This window comes from Thalassophryne amazonica, chromosome 15 (genome assembly GCF_902500255.1).
Source record: "Thalassophryne amazonica chromosome 15, fThaAma1.1, whole genome shotgun sequence".
Lineage (NCBI taxonomy): Eukaryota > Metazoa > Chordata > Actinopteri > Batrachoidiformes > Batrachoididae > Thalassophryne > Thalassophryne amazonica.
In genome coordinates, this window is record NC_047117.1 from 74,608,705 (window position 1) to 74,626,337 (window position 17,633).

General features: G+C 42.3%; 1 protein-coding gene across 1 annotated transcript; it reads right to left on the minus strand.

The window, feature by feature from the left end:
- Window positions 1–310: 310 nt before the first annotated feature.
- Window positions 311–17,121, minus strand: si:dkey-9i23.8 (blue-sensitive opsin). The gene is made up of 8 exons (XM_034188690.1): window positions 17,025–17,121; window positions 11,915–12,051; window positions 11,567–11,630; window positions 5,203–5,328; window positions 3,020–3,158; window positions 2,784–2,948; window positions 619–700; window positions 311–520 (listed from the first exon to the last, which is right to left on the minus strand). Exons 1-8 carry the CDS (start codon window positions 17,119–17,121, stop codon window positions 311–313), a joined length of 1,020 nt encoding a protein of 339 aa, XP_034044581.1.
- Window positions 17,122–17,633: the final 512 nt, after the last annotated feature.

The following is a 17,633-nucleotide window of genomic DNA, read 5'->3' on the forward strand; positions in this document are numbered from 1 at the left end:
CGACAGGTGTGAAAAAACTCTCGCATGCCCACGAGGGTTCAAGCATGTCTGATGTAATCACACGTGATTCAAATCCATATGGTTTTTGAAAAAAATAATACGGTTGGATACTTTTCTAATAGACCTCGTATTTTATCGTCTCAGGTAAAGAACTCAAAACTCAACAAAGACATAAAACATCTAGGTTTTAATGTATTTTTTATTTATACTGAGGGAAATAATTTTATTGCAGCCTTACAGGAGTATGCTCTGAATAACATATTTGTGATAAAAGGTGGAGTCAGATGAAAGCTTGTTTCTTCTGTTGTTTTCACAGGTCCCGTTTATTCACCGCCGTGAGAACTGGCTCTGATGGTGACTTCCTGTTGGTCCATAACAAGGCCAGTCCCGCCTCCCGGAATTCCTCGTGGGAGCAGTATATGAGGGGGTTCAAAGTACAGTCCAGGTATGACATCACTGATGATAAAGTTCTCAGCCAACCAGGTGCCGGAGACAGGTCCATCCTACCGAGGAGGATCAGCTGATCGGTAAATGAAGACAAATAAGTGGAATAAGTTTTCTTTTCCCTTCTTTTTAAAAACGTTATTTGTTGTGTGTATGAGAATAATTTAATGTTACCTCAGACACAGCAAACGGGGTGTAGCAGAGAATGTAGGAGGCCACCAACAGCGGCGTGATCGCTGAGAGATCTTCTTCATCACTGAGACAGAAAATAAAAGAAACACAGATTTTCTTTGACGTTTATCCTGGCATGCTCACGCATGGATTCGAACACCGGAGACTCAACTTGAACTCAAGTGACTCTACTCCTGTTACAGAATTTCAAATATGGTGGGTGTGGCTTTAAGTAGATGGACCAATGTGGCTGCAGAATTTAGGCTACAGCAACGTTACTCCCTTCCTGTCACTGTAGCCTCTCTTCTATGCCGATGGCCCTGTCATCATAGACGCCACCTAAAGAAATTGCTAACCGCAGTTAGCATCAGCATAGGGTGTAAAGGCATTTGCGTTGCCATTAGCCTATGTCGTCATGTTAGCCACTGATGTCGCTTTCACAACTGATGCCATCATCGCAGATGCTGCAGTTTAGCAGTCACTGCTAACCATAGTTGACAGTAGGCATGGTTGACACCCATGGGTAGCAATTCTCCCTCCAACTTATAGGAAAAACTGGTCCAGAATGCATTGCTTCATCAACATCCTTGTTTGTGTTCCCTCCCCCCAGACAACCGACTTTCCCTGTCCCATTCACAACCGGAAGTACAGCTGACTGTAAATCTCTTCAAAATAAGGCAAATAACAATTGCCGTTCATGTTTTGCAGAGTTGATACCATGTGGGTAGTTGTGTGACCAGCCGTGAGTGACCAGAAGTGCAGGTGATGAGAACAGCTAGCGGGTGACACAAACAACGCTTTTCCACGGGATACCAGCTCAAATGGACTCTACTCAGCTTTACTCGCTTTTGGTACCAGGTTGTTCCTCTTCTACTGCCAGTTGTTGTACCTCTAATTCATCACAGCGAATCCACATTAAACTACCATGACATCATCTTCAACGTATCACACTGTAATAGGTAAATACTTTAGCTTTTGCGTTGCTATACAGACAGCGCTACTTGCCTAACAATTTTTTTTTTTTAATGGTGGGTTTGTGCAGGACATCTTTCGACTCCTGCCTCATGCAATGATGACGCAGTTGAAAGTAACAATTCTGTCTGACCAATCAGTAGTCTGCAGTGATTTCACATCACTTTTTGGTATCACCTCAGTTTGCTTGGAACCGTGACAGAAGTAATACCAACAACAGGAGCAGGTACGATGTACGAAGTAACGGGTTTTGCCCAAGTAAAACCAATATAGGTGGTTAGAGTCGAGTTGAGCAGGTCCCACGCAGTGGAAAAGTGCCATAACCATTAGGGACATGGTTCAGATCAGCTGTAGTTACTGTCTATTCCACATAAGCATGACAACAAATGCTAATGCTAACTGATAAAGCATAACCACATAGACTAATGCTAAATGCAGTTAGCATTTTCCTTAATACCACCCATCAGTAATCACTAATTCAATATAACGGTGTCAGTGTTAGATATATTTGTGTGTTTTAACTATTATTTTGTTTTTTTATTTGTTTTAGTATTAAGTAATTACTTTACTCAAATGATTATATTCATAGTTTGATATACTTTTAGTCTGTTATTTGTTTGAATGTTCATGTCGAACTGGGTTGAACTGGTTTTACCACTCAGAACAAAGGGATTCAGGTTACAGTATAAATCATATTTCCTTTATCGCGAGGGTTATGTGCAGGGGGGCAGGACCTCCCCTGAATGCCCAATAAGGGAAGGATTTTCCAAAATAAAGTCTGCCTTTGTTATGCCCATGTTGTGCTTTATAAAAACTGTTTATGTCCGTTGTTTGTGGTTCTAAACGGATGGATGTCCTGCATAAGAGACGTTCTTCAGAATCCAGGCCTGTTTTTCCACGGTGACTTTGAATAAATTTCAAAGTGCAAAATAGTTTGACTTTGTACTTTGTGAGGGACAGTATTACAGTAAGAACCGGGGAGGTGTAACCTTAGGAATGAAAAAAAAAGCCAATGCTCCTCATACCTGTAAATTTGACAATTCCCAGAACATTCCTGGGTTAGTGTCGTCTATCTGAGCTTGGTATTTTTAACAGCACAGGATGGAAGTTTGGCTTTCTTCAATAAAAAAAAGTGTAACTTCCGTTTTTACCTTCCACCTAAATTTCCTGTTAGGTTTTGTCGCCGGGTGAGTTACCTGGTGCCGCTGAGGCGGCAGCGTGCGGTGCTCAGCAGTGAGCAGATGAGGATGAGGGTGAAGGGGAAGAAGATGCAGACCGAAAAAATGCACAGAATGTAGACCAGCATGTCCGAGTAGCTGCTCTCCCAGAAGACAGCGCACAGCATCTCTGCTGGGTCGAACCTGCGCCAGAAACGAGGGCCGTGAGAGACCGTGTGTCCTCTGGCTCTGACACGGAAGGTAAAGCCTCATACCTGATCCAAGCATAGACAACGGGGACGCTTCCAAACACCACACCCATTACCCAGGAAGACACGCACGCCATCACCACGACAACAAAGACGGATCTTTGCAAGGAGGCCGAGCCAATCAGCCGCTGCACACAGAGAGTGGCTCCAAAAGAAAACAAACAAACAAACATACTGACTGCACCACAGGAAAGATGTGTCTGCCGGATCACACTAAATGGACTTCATTTATGTTGCACTTTTCCATCTGAAGCACTTTAAAATGATGCCTCACATTCACCCATTGATTCACACACACTGACGGCTGGATGCTTAACTGCACACTGGGACCAACACACGGATTCAGGACCTTACTTAGCATAGCACCCATTTCCTTTTGTGTAGAGCTGACAGGTGGTACAAATGTGCCCTGATCAATGATTGCACAAGGAGAAGGTTTTATTTCCGTGTTGGTGACCGTGAGTTTGCCCGAGAGAGCTGCACATAAAATCAACACTTTGAGTCACTTTGTGTCTGGAAAAGTAACTCGAAAGTCTGAGAGTTTCTTTTCTTTTCAGCAATTCCCACTATAAATAACGGAGAAATCACTTGAGATTCTCGCATGTTTACGTAAAACAAACACAATAAGGTCTAAAACCTTAATATATTGCCGAGAGTTTTAGGCACAATATACAAAGAGTTTTACCTTGCGATGATTATGCCATTGTCCGTGTGCAGCAGTTACATTGCAGCCTTATCAGAGCACCCTGTGGCAGTTCTCAATGTTGTTGACATCTCACTGTGCAGTCACCTCTCTGAGATTTTGTGAGATTTGCATGAGATTTATAACCTCAATAGGGTGACTGTTGACCCTTGCATGTTCAATTTTTTAAACACAATCCTACCAGAGCCCTGAAGGTCTCTAATGCAGTGATTCTCAACCGGGGTGCCGCGGCACCCTGGGGTGCTGTGATCGATTGTCAGGGGTGCCGTGGGTATTTTTCATATTCGCGATTATTTTTCATATTCGGGATTACCGTGAATTATTTATTTTATCCACAAAGCATAAAACGACTCAGAATCTGATGTCAAACGTGCTGCAGCCTTGCTCTCATCTTAAAGCGGGACAATAACAAGGAGGCTGACAGCAGATTAAAACAGTGCCATCTTCTTCAAAAGCCATCTAAAATGCGGAGCTGTCGGTGTGTGTGTCTGCGTCTGTGCCTGTGTGTGCGTGCGGAGTTAACAGGCTGCAGACTGCGAGGGAGGGGGTGGGTGAGGGAGATTCCTGAATGCAGGTGCGACACGTTCAGTGCGCAGCGAGCGCGGAGCAGAGAGAGGATTTTAACCCGAGTGAACGTTAACAAAACGGAAACGTGAAGCCGCCTTTACTTCTCTCTGAACTTTCTCTAAAGGTGTGATTCTGCCGTTACCGTCCTGTTCACACCATGTGCGCGTCGTATGCTGAATTTATGAGCTCATGAGATGAAATAAACGGTCAAATAGCTTTAAAAACATATTTAAAAAATGAGAATATATGAATGAACTGAGCCGCAAAAAAAAAAAATGTTCAGACGCACAGATCTGAACTTTAACAGCTGTTATTTTCCAAAGGTATTTATTTGTTCAATCTTGAGCTTAATGCAGTGTTTAAGCACAAAATGTGACTGATGAGGAGAAACAATTTCAGAAATGCAACAGAAACAACCACAAATCAGAAAAAGTTGGGACTGTATGTAAAATGAAGATAAAAATAAAAATGTTGCACCATTCCCAGTTTCTCCACTCACAGAAGCCAAACGTTCTTCCAGAGTTGTGTAATTATACTACAATAGTAGAATATAAAGAAGGGGAAAAAAAGAAAAAAAAATAGACAATATATTTGTCAATCGCAATTATTTGTCTGACAATTAATCGGCTCCAGAAATTCCTAATCGTGACAGCCCTACTTGAGATCAGAGCGCAAAATGCTTGAGGATTTTCGAAATGAGGTGTTTTCTGTATCGATTTTCTATTGCAATAATTGGGTTTTGCGCAAAACCAGAGGTAATAGCATTATAATATTATTTTGGTTGGTGGTGTGCCGCAGGATTTTGTAAATATAAAAAGGGTGCCGCGGCTCAAAAAAGGTTGAAAATCACTGCTCTAATGTATAAGTCATGTGATGATGGCTGCTCGTGTGGAGCGCCGTGGTGTTTGCTGTGTGATACCTATGCTCCCTATGGAGGATGCGATGAAGGCAAACTTCAGCAGACTAATAACCTCACACCATGGTGACCTTTGACCTCCTGTCAGAATGGCCAGCAGAGATCCAGAGATGATGAGGACGGAGCATCCTTCACAAAATGGACATCGTCAGAAACATTTTTTTCAATTATTATTATTATTGCACATAAATCAAATCAAATCAAATCAATTTTATTTATATAGCGCCAAATCACAACAAACAGTTGCCCCAAGGTGCTTTATATTGTAAGGCAAGGCCATAATTACGTTAAAACCCCAACGGTCAAAACGACCCTCTGTGAGCAAGCACTTGGCGACAGTGGGAAGGAAAAACTCCCTTTTAACAGGAAGAAACCTCCAGCAGAACCAGGCTCAGGGAGGGGCAGTCCTCTGCTGGGACTGGTTGGGGCTGAGGGAGAGAACCAGGAAAAAGACATGCTGTGGAGGGGAGCAGAGATCAATCACTAATGATTAAATGCAGAGTGGTGCATACAGAGCAAAAAGAGAAAGAAACACTCAGTGCAAATGCAGTGCATAAATCAGATCAGATTGAGGATTGCACCCTTCCAGTACTGCATTGTTGCTCCCTGTGGATGATGATGATGCCTTATTGGCACTAAATCACTCTTTCATCTCATTTCAAATTGTGTGAATATATTTACAGTGGAGTGCCACATCTGCATCCAACCCCTGTTAGGAGATGAAGAATAACGTGCAGGTTTTGATGGTGGTTGGAAAGAAGATTAGTCTGAGAAAACCTACACAGGTGCAGGGAGAATATGGAACCTTCAAACAGAAACTGAGTGGACTTTGACAGAACGCATCCTGCAGCCTTCTTGATATGAGTATTTAACCGAAAACCTAACTGAGTCAAACACTGATTGAATACAAGCAACAGGGGCCTTTGTGGCCTTCAGGATCCTGCAATGATCAACAAGGCTTCCTTTACAAGCGACTCGGCCTGTCTATCTTTAGCTGATGTTTTGTATGTTATTTTATATGTTAAAAGATTCCAACATGGCCCAAAATATGAGGCTCACTGCTCCTCACTTTTATCTACCACAAGTCAAAATATCAGAGCTGAATATACAGGAGTTTTTACAGAGTAATGTTTAAAAATGTAATTGACCCCCTGACTGACTAGTCACATTAATCTTTCATGCAGTATATGAATCATGAAAAACACATTAAAAAACCGAAATAAACAAAAAAATTGATCAGCATTTCTGGAAGAACACTCAATGATTCTCTTATAGTGTTATAGCATGTGCTGACCAGCTAGCACAGGTCTTCACTGTCATTTTCAACCTGTCACTAGAACAAGCCGTCATCCCAGCCTGCTTAAAATCCGCCACTATCATCCCAGTTCCCAAAAAATCACCCACAACCAGCCTCAACGACTTCCGCCCAGTGGCACTCACCCCAGTCATCACCAAGTGCTTTGAGAAAGTGGTTCTAAGACACACAAAGCTTGTCTCCCCCCTACCCTGGACCAGCATCAGTTCGCATACCGGTCTAACAGATCCACAGAAGATGCAATAACAACCGCCCTTCACTCAGCACTGACTCACCTGTAGAAACAAGGGAGCTACGTCAGGATGCTCTTCATTGACTATAGCTCAGCTTTTAATACCATAATACCGGACATTCTTATCCCCAAGTTATCCAACCTGGGGATCCCACTGCCCACCTGCTCCTGGATCAAAGACTTCCTGGTTAACCGACCACAGCAGGTGAAGCTTGGTCCTCACTTCTCCTCCTTCCGTACTCTCAGTACCAGCTCCCCCCAGGGCTGTGTGCTGAGCCCACTTCTCTACTCGCTCTACACATCTGACTGCACCCCCACCCACTCGGAGAACATCATCATCAAATTTGCTGATGACACAACAGTGGTGGGGCTGATAACAGGGGGAAACGAAGCGGCCTACAAAGATGAGGTCCAAAAACTGGTCGAGTGGAGTGCAGCCAACAACTTGGCACTAAATATCACAAAGACTAAGGAACTCATCCTCGACTTCCGTCGAAAGAAAGCTGCCCCTGCCCCCCTGTACATCAATGGCGAATGTGTGGAGCGAGTGGAGTCCTTCAAGTTCCTAGGGGTTCTCATCTCTGCTGACCTCTCCTGGTCAGTCAACACCGCAGCACTGGTCAAGAAGGCCCAGCAGCGACTACACTTCTTGAGGGTGCTTAGGAAGGAGCAATTAAGCACACCCCTGCTGGTGACCTTCTATCGCTCCACTGCTGCGTAGATGAGAGCCTGCTGACCTATGCAGTGTCAGTGTGGCACTCCAGCTGCACTGAAGCTGACAGGAAGAGACTGCAGAGGGTAGCAAACACTGCCCAAAAAATCATTGGCTGTCCTCTGCCCTCCATTTCCACCATCTACACCTCCTGTTGTCTTAGTAGGGCCAAGAACATTCTCAAGGACAATACACACCCCAGCTTTCACCTCTTCTTCTGTTGCCCTCTGGCAGGCACTACAGGTCCATACAGGCCAGGACAAATAGACTCAGAGACAGTTTCTTCCCCAAAACCATCACCATGTTGAACAATTGCACTAAAAACGGACTACAACCCCTGGCAATAATTATGGAATCACCAGCCTAGGAGGATGTTCATTCAGTTGTTTAATTTTGTAGAAAAAAAGCAGATCACAGACATGACACAAAACTAAAGTCATTTCAAATGGCAACTTTCTGGCTTTGAGAAACACTATAAGGAAAAAAAAATTGTGGCAGTCAGTAACGGTTACTTTTTTAGACCAAGCAGAGGGAAAAAAAAATGGACTCACTCAATTCTGAGGAATAAATTATGGAATCACCCTGTAAATTTTCATCCCCAAAACTAACACCTGCATCAAATCAGATCTGCTTGTTAGTCTGCATCTAAAAAGGAGTGATCACACTTTGGAGAGCTGTTGCACCAAGTGGACTGACATGAATCATGGCTCCAACACGAGAGATGTCAATTGAAACAAAGGAGAGGATTATCAAACTCTTAAAAGAGGGTAAATCATCACGCAATGTTGCAAAAGATGTTGGTTGTTCACAGTCAGCTGTGTTTAAACTCTGGACCAAATACAAACAACATGGGAAGGTTGTTAAAGGCAAACATACTGGTAGACAAAGGAAGACATCAAAGCGTCAAGACAGAAAACTTAAAGCAGTATGTCTCAAAAATCGAAAATGCACAACAAAACAAATGAGGAACGAATGGGAGGAAACTGGAGTCAATGTCTGTGACTGAACTGTAAGAAACCGCCTAAAGGAAATGGGATTTACATACAGAAAAGCTAAACGAAAGCCATCATTAACACCTAAACAGAAAAAAACAAGGTTATAATGGGCTAAGGAAAAGCAATCGTGGACTGTGGATGACTGGATGAAAGTCATATTCAGTGATGAATCTCGAATCTGCATTTGGGAAGGTGATGATGCTGGAACTTTTGTTTGGTGCCGTTCCAGTGAGATTTATAAAGATGACTGCCTGAAGAGATGGCTGTCATTACATCATCAATAAATGCACAAGTTTACGTTGATATTTTGGACACTTTTCTTATCCCATCAATTGAAAGGATGTTTGGGGATGATGAAATCATTTTTCAAGATGATAATGCATCTTGCCATAGAGCAAAAACTATGAAAACATTCCTTGCAAAAAGACACATAGGGTCAGTGTCATGGCCTGCAAATAGTCCGGATCTTAATCCAATTGAAAATCTTTGGTGGAAGTTGAAGAAAATGGTCCATGACAAGGCTCCAACCTGCAAAGCTGATCTGGCAACAGCAATCAGAGAAAGTTGGAGCCAGATTGATGAAGAGTAGGGTGATTCTTTAACTACGGGCACTATTGGCCTTGTAAATGTAATTTCCACTACACCATTGCCTTACAATATAATGCGCCTTGGGGCAAATGTTTGTTGTGATTTGGCGCTATATACATGTGCTCTGATGTCACTGTTTATCTCCATAGAAACTACCCAAACAGTCTTTCATACAAACTGTTTAAAGGGACATTACAGTGTTGTGGTGGAAATTACGGCAATAGTGTGGGACAACTACATTTTGTTTAAAAAAATCACAACAGTTGTATGACATTGAATACCCCAATTATGTTTTGATTATTTTACTGATATTTTATTCAGAGATATTTTAAAACATTAGAAAAAACGTTTCTTTACCATTCATTTTTATCATTGAAGATCAAAATTCTGGGTGTGGGACAAGCACAAAACGGCAATGATGCGAAAAAAGGTGAAAAAGTCATCATAGACTACTACAACAAATTTCTTAACGCACTTTTATTGTAAAGATAACTATAAAAGTGTGAAATTTCCCCTTTTTTTCTGTTTTTCATACAATATGATCAAAGGACATAATAAGTGCCCGTAGTCTAAGAATCACCCAGTACTGTTTGTCACTCATTAAGTCCATGCCTCAGAGACGGCAAGCTGTTATAAAAGCCAGAGGTGGTGCAACAAAGTACTAGTGATGTGTTGGAGCGTTCTTTTGTTTTCCATGATTCCATAATTGTTTCCTCAGAATTGAGTGATTCCATATTTTTTTCCCTCTGCTTGGTCTAAAAAAGTAACTGTTACTGACTGCCACAATTTTTTTTCCTGATTTCTTATAGTGTTTCTTAAAGCCAGAAAGTTTCCATTTTAAATGACTTTAGTTTTGTGTCATGTCTGTGATCTGCTTTTTTTCTACAAAATTAAACAACTGAATGAACATCCTCCAAGGCCGGTGATTCCATAATTTTTGCCAGGGGTTGTATATTAGTTACTGAGTCGCACCATATCTATCTCATTTGTAGCACAGGACTTTTGCACATTCTTCAGTTGTTACATTGTTTACATTGCCTATAGTTGTCATACAGTTTTACATTTCCTTTTGCACTCTCTCAATTGCTACACTGTTTACACTGTCCATATGTTACACAATTTTGCGTGTTTATGTTATATTGTTGTTTATTCATGTTATATTGTCTTGTATTGCACTACGTGCACATTTTAAGGAGCAGCCCCCCTAATCTCGTTGTACTATGCAGACTTTGCTGTGTATAATGACAATAAAGGCTTTCTATTCTATTCTATTCTATTCTATTCTATTCTATAGAAATGAGGCAATAATCTTGCAATGTCAGCTGGCAACCTTGAAATGATTTTATCTTAGATGAGGTAGGATAAGGGAAAGGGTTCATTTTTTTTGTGAACTGCATTCAAAGCTTTAAAATTTGTTTGTTTGTTTTTCTAGGCACCATAAATGATTGGGCAGCCTAAACCAGGCGGAGCAGAAAATATGACATTTACAGGGTTCGTAGATGTCAGCACAAACTCGCCATATACAAAAATGGCCGGTGAAAAATGCTAGGAGGCACTATAATTAATAAAAAACGTCTTAATACTAATATCTTTTGATCCGTGGGGTCAACCACAGGAAAACCTTATACCGTTGTAATCAGTGGAGCCTGTTCTAAAGGTGCACATTCATGCTTGGAAAGGTTTTTTTCTTTCTTTTTTTCGTGATATTGCGAAATTAACCCGAACAAACTCATCTCTGAATTTTTGACGTACAAAATCCAGGTTAGTGTCAAAATGTTCTCTGGTTCACAAATGTCAATGATCGGACTGCAAACCTTAAAATTTGTTGCTCTGTTTGCAATTTTCATGGCCTCGAGTTTGACCATGTGTGATGCTAAATCTGAAACTATCTGAGCATATTGTTAACTGATCAAAAACTAACATAAAATTACTTATCTAAAAACCAAACTGAAAATAAACTGAATATAAAATTTAAATGTAGCAAAACATAAAACTACTTGACTGTAAGGCTAAGCAAATAAAATGCTAACTGAATATACTATATAAAGTTAACAGAATTTGAAGCTAACTGAATTTGAATGTTGACTGAACATGAAGCTACCTAATGATGAAGCTAACAGAATATGAAGTTCATTAAATGTGAAAGTAATGGAATGTGAGGCTAAATGTAACAAAAAAACATCTGGACTATAATGCTAACAGAATATCAAAATAGCCGATGATGAAGCTAACTAGACTGTAGCTGAAGCTAAACCTATTTTAATTGACTGTTCATAAAACTACCTGAACAATAAAGTACCAAATTACTGAATATTAAGTTAATTGATGATAAAACAAACTCTATATAAGCAGCACAAAAGTGCTCCCGGTTGTATTCTCTCATTTAAACGTTTGTGTGAAATTATGCGGCTGTGATCAAAACAGTATTTGTGAGTAGTGGGGTTGTCGTTAGACGTTTTAATGCAGAACACATGATACTACATGTCTTATCAAAAAGCATTCTGGGAAACGAGTTTATGATGTACCTAAATCAGACAAAGTGAGGCTGAGGAAGGGAAGCCAGTAACGGCAGCAGAACTGACCCCTGCACTGATGAAGAAAGCAAGAGACAGAAAGAGAGAGAAAAACATGAAGTCGATATGAATAAAGGAACAGATTAAAGCTGCAGCGTGCAAGATGTTCTAAAAACATCTGTGCACAGACACGCAATAAATGAGTGTGCAGTACTGCACTGAGAAGCTGCTGGGGAACTGAAGGTTCTGCCAGTGAACTGCATTAAATCTGAAGATATAAATCACATTATCAGTATTTAGACTGACTATTTCATAGATTCAATGAATGTAAACCACTATAGCAAAATTAAACAATCTTACCAGGACTTTGATGAGCAGAACAAGACAGTTTCCAACAATTCCCATCACCATCTCCAGTCCTAAAACTGCAACCAGTAGCCACTTCTGTGCCTCTGGCCAGGAATATTGTACAATAGTCCTATTAGTCTGCTCGCTCACTGGAAGACATACAGAAAATTATTCATCCCAAATATTGAAAGAGCAACACCCCCGCCTTGCTTTGCATCACGAGGGACATGACTAAATGTGTACACCAGTGGGCAGGCCTCATTTAAGGGGAGGACAGCTGTAGGTTTAAGCCAGGTTTCACATAACCCAATCATATCTAAGTGATGAGCCATAATTAGACCATTAATCAGCAATGATTTTGACGACAGTGATCTTAAGTTAATGAGACCCAGGCTAAGGACCTCAGTGGGGTTGACAATTGGAATGCTTGGATTTAGGGCTGGTTCCAGAGTAGCATATTTAAGATGCCTGGAAGTAGGTTTAGGTTTGAGACCTTCCACACGGGTTGTAGGTAGCAGAAATGAAGTATTTGATATTGCTGGAACAGCCAACAGGCCATCCTCAGTTTCAACATTATCCAATGTAGTAATGGGTATCACGTTTGCAAAGCATATCCCTGTATGATTTTTATGGACATGTCTGTGGAAACAAGCAGATTCTCAACTTGACGAATTTCCCTCCCTGCCACATAAACTGCACTATCACCATAGTGGATTTTCTGCACTAATTTCCCCACTAAGCTAATGGATTCCGCATCCACATTTGTCATAAGCCTTGCAGGGTCTCTTATCACCTGCTCCGTGGCCTGCTGTAAAGTCGTAATGTTACGTTCCCTGTAGAGCTCTGTCTATGTTTGCAGACAAGATGGCGGTGCCTTCCCCAGTATTGAGAAGGGAAGAATGCCCCATGGTCTGAAATATACCACACCATCTGTCAAACATGGTGGATGCTGTCTTGTGGCATGGACATGTATGGCTACCAGTGGAATGGAATAAATGGAATATTTTTCAAAGGCCAAATCACCTGACTGCAAAGTAATAAAGGATGCTTTTAACAGACAGAAGACAAAACTGAGGGCAGAAAGACCCACAAAGAACCACAAACTAAAGGAGGCTGCAGTAAAGCTCTGGCAAAGCATCTGAAGTGAGGAAACTCAACATTTGGTGATTTCCATGTGTTCCAGACTTCAGGTAATCACAGACTACAAATGATTTTTCTATCCAACTATTAACAACTAGAGCTTGGTGAAACTCTATTGTACTCACATTAATTATAAATATCCACCAGGTGGAGACATCACCCCATTTCAAGAACCTGGAGTATATGCTGCTGTGGGGCACTGTCAATGATGCCCAAACTGTTGCTTATGTTAGTAAATAATGGTTATATTGAAGGAGTACTTCGAGGATCTCCTAAATCTCATCATCATGTCTTCTGAAGAGAAAGCAGAGACTGGGGACTCAAAGGCGGACTCATCCATTACCCAGGCCAAAGTCACCGAGGTGGTTAGAAAGCTCCTCGGTGGCAAGGCTCCTGGGGTGGATGAAATCCGTCCTGAGTACCTTAAGTTTCTGGATGTTGTGGGACTGTCTTGGCTGACACGCCTCTGCACCATCGTGTGGCGATCGGGGACAGTGCCTCTGGAATGGCAGACCGGGGTGGTGGTCCCTCTGTTTAAGAAGGGGGACCGGAGGGTGTGTTACAACTATAGGGGGATCACACTCCTCAGCCTCCCTGGTAAGTACTGGAGAGGAGAATTCGACCGATGGCTGAACCTCGGATTCAGGAGGAGCAGTGTGGTTTTTGTCCTGGTCGCGGCACACTGGACCAGCTCTACACGCTCCATCGGGTGCTCGAGGGTTCATGGGAGTTCGCTCAACCAGTCCACATGTGTTTTGTGGATCTGGAGAAGGCGTTCGACCGTGTCCCTCGGGGCACCCTGTGGGGGGTGCTCCAGGAGTACGGGGTCCGGGGTCCTTTTCTAAAGGTTATCCGGTCCCTGTACGACCGCAGCAGGAGCTTGGTTCGCATTGCCGGTAGTAAGTCAAACCTGTTTCCAGTGCACGTTGGCCTCCGCCAGGGCTGCCCTTTGTCACCGGTTCTGTTCATTATTTTTATGGACAGAATTTCTAGGCGCAGCCAGGGTGTAGAGGGGGTCTGATTTGGGAATCACAGAAACTCGTCTCTGCTGTTTGCGGACGATGTGGATCTGTTGGCTTCGTCAAATCAGGACCTTCAGCGTGCACTGGGGCGGTTTGCAGCCGAGTGTGTAGCGTCCGGGATGAAAATCAGCACCTCCAAATCCGAGGCCATGGTTCTCGACCGGAAAAAGGTGCTTTGCCCTCTTCAGGTCGATGGAGTGTCCTTGCCTCAAGTGGAGGAGTTTAAGTATCTCGGGGTCTTGTTCACGAGTGAGGGACGGATGGAGCGTGAGATCGATAGACGGATCGGTGCAGCATCTGCAGTGATGCGGTCGCTGTATCGGACCGTCGTGGTGAAGAGAGAGCTGAGTAGGGGGGCAAAGCTCTTGATTTACCGATCGATCTACGTTCCGATCCTCACCTATGGTCATGAGATTTGGCTCATGACCGAAAGAACGAGATCGCGAGTACAAGCGGCCGAGATGAGTTTCCTCCACAGGGTGGCTGGGCGCTCCCTTAGAGATAGGGTGAGGAGTTCGGTCACTCGGGAGGAGCTCGGAGTCGAGCCGCTGCTCCTCCACATCGAAAGGAGTCAGTTGAGGTGGCTCGGGCATCTCTTCCGGATGCCCCCTGGACGCCTCACTGGAAAGGTGTTCTGGGCACGTCCCATTGGGAGGAGGCCCCGGGGAAGATCCAGGATACGCTGGAGGGACTACATCTCTCGGCTGGCTTGGGAACGCCTTGGGGTTCCCCCGGAGGAACTGGGGGAGGTGTGTGTGGATCGGGAGGTCTGGGCGGCTTTGCTTGAGCTGCTGCCCCCGCGACCCGACTCCGGATAAAGCAGAAGAAAATGGATGGATGGATGGATGGATGGATGGTTATATTGATAATGATGCTGGGCATTGGTGGCACAGTGGCTTGGTGGTTAGCGCTGCTGCCTGACAGCAAGGAGGTTCTAAGATATCTTTCCTATTGAGTGTTTCTGTGTGGATTTTGCATGTGCTCTTGTGGATTCCCTTTGGGTGCTCCGACTTCCTCCCATTTCCAAAGACATGCAAGTTAGGTGAACTGATAACTTTAAGTTGGCCAGAGGTGTGCGTGTGTAAATGAGTTTGCCTGTTTGTACCCTTGAGTGGAGTAATCAAGTGTAGAGAATTAATGAATAATGATGCTCGTTTGTCCAGTTACTTTTGTCCTTTGAAAGTTGAGGGACGTGTATAAAATGGCTGTAAATCCTAAATGGTTAATATGATTTGTTAAACACGTTTAATAAAAAGCTAAAAGTTTACAATTCAATCATATCTTGATTGTGTAATTTCAGCTCCACTGTGATGATTCACAGTGGCAAAATGACAAAAGTAATGGTCACTGTCCAAATTCTTTTGCACCCGAGTGCAAGAAAACAACATATTGTGAATTTAAGTCTAAACATATTTTAACAATCTGCATAAACATCTTTTTTTTTCCCTCATATTATCAAACTACTTTAAGAATGTGGTGTATTTTTCTGCTATAATTTGGGGAGTTGTTTCAGTGAACCTTTTTGTCATTTTACTCACTAATTGCAACCAGACTCAAGCATAAAGCACTGGAAAAAAATGAAGCGGGAGTTATACTGGTGAATAGTGTTATTGGAAGGACTGTAATAAAGCCAGACTGGGAAAAATTCAGAGTTTTTCTTGGAAATCTTATTTTTAAATCTAGCAAACATCCTTTCCCCTTTTAAAAATTCCCGCAATGCCCCTATACATAGATAAACCTTTGCTAAAATACAATATATTAATAATGATGGTAGATAAAGCTGTTGCTGTATTCTCGGCTTACAAAGAGAACTGTAGACACAAATGGAGCAGAACACTTTGCACATTGTGTGCACTTCTGTGCATTGCAGTTTTGCACCTCAGCACTGTGATAAATATTTGAATTTAGAGCATCTGATAAAAATTCCTTAAAAGCATGCTTTTTATCTTAAAATATGGGTAAGACATTAACTTAAAAATAAAAATCAGTCAAATAAGCTTTGCTCATAACAGCAGCTGCACATGTGTTAAAACTACACGCAATAAAAGGAGGAATTCATCCAGCTGAGGGAACAAATTAATAAAACATTTCCACATGTGCATTTATGAATAAAACGGGAACAAATGCATGACCGGATTATCCTTTTAATAAATACCAAGAAGAAAGACTCCATAAACTGCAAACGTAAAGTGAGATATACAATTAATGATGTTAGGTTGTGTGCCTATTATTATTATTTTTATTTTTATTGATATTATTGTTGTTATTATTAAGTTACTTATGGTATATTGTTCTTATTTTCTTAAGCAAGTTTAAAAAAGTCTCAGCTCATGTCACAGAGAGTTAAATATGATTCTCAAACTAATAGTATTTGACATTTTGCAGAAACAAAAGATTCCACTTACTTTTTACGGTGACAGCCCAGTCCACAGCCAACAACAACAACAACAACAACACATTGCTTACTAGGTATTTATACAAGAGACAGCTCATGGAAGTATCATCGTCAAAACGATATTCAATTAAAAGTCACACACTCCATTTAACTGAGCCAGAATCGCTCTGATGCACAGTGTGTGTGTTTTCATAATCAACATCACATGTGAAGAAAACAACAAGGTATTATGGAGGAAACCAGCCTGAAAAGCAATTGGAAGATAATTATAGGCCTCAAAGTGTAGCGGGGACTTTTGAAGTTATTTTTATGGAGGTTAAGTCAACCATATAGCGTGTTCTTGGACACTGTGTGGTTGGAACCAGGGTGGAGACACTTGATGGGATGCTCAGGGAATTGCCCTTTCAGCTGAAGTCATGCCTTGTTTATTCTTTGACTTGCGTTATGGTTGGGGTCATGTTAGGCCAACTTATACCAGTGAGCTACAGAGGCTGCAGTCCTGGTGCTTGGCAACTAGTCCACCCCAAAGATTAGAAATAAGAGTTGGGTGTATAGAACTGCTCACCTGGAGTGCTGACTGCACCCAAATCGGTGGACGAGAAGGCAGAGCCCCCATCACCACCTGAGGCAAACCCTTTGCACTTTATACCCACAGTGTACATGTTGTTACTACTTTTTGTCTTTCAGCTGCTCTCTGTTCTTCTGGGTCACCACAGTGGATCCAGTACAGATCCACATTGGGATTTGGCACAAGTTTTACACCAAATGCCTTTCCCAACTCAACTCCATTAGACCTACATTGCACATGAAATGCATTAACCTTGATGTTACGTTGTGGTATGTCTCTGGTCCAGGGGTAAACATGCCTTACTGATACACTTGATTTGTTTGAAAGAATCTGCTGGGAGGGTTTTGGTGATTGCCTCACACCAAGAAGGTCATGGGTTTGATTCCCACTTGACCTGTGGCCTTTCTGTGTGGTGTTTGCATGTTCTCCCCGTGTTTGTGTGAATTACCTGCAGGTGCTCCGGTTTCCTCCCACATCTAAAGACAAGCAGGCAGAGGTGGGGGAGTAAGTCACTGTCAAGTCATTCTCATGTCAGCTTGCAAACAATTGGTAAATGGACTGCATTTATATAGCAGACGCTTAAAGCGCTTTACAATAATGCCTCGC

What these genes read in the sequence shown, in the direction of transcription:
- si:dkey-9i23.8 (XM_034188690.1), bottom strand. Translation starts at nt 17,121, where the DNA reads ATGTACACTGTGGGTATAAAGTGCAAAGGGTTTGCCTCAGGTGGTGAT. An exon ending in ATCCTCCATAGGGAGCATAG is followed by an intron (nt 3,159 to 5,202) that starts GTATCACACAGC and finishes TTTCTTTTGGAG; the next exon opens with CCACTCTCTGTGTGCAGCGG. An exon ending in GTTGTCTATGCTTGGATCAG is followed by an intron (nt 2,949 to 3,019) that starts GTATGAGGCTTT and finishes TTTCTGGCGCAG; the next exon opens with GTTCGACCCAGCAGAGATGC.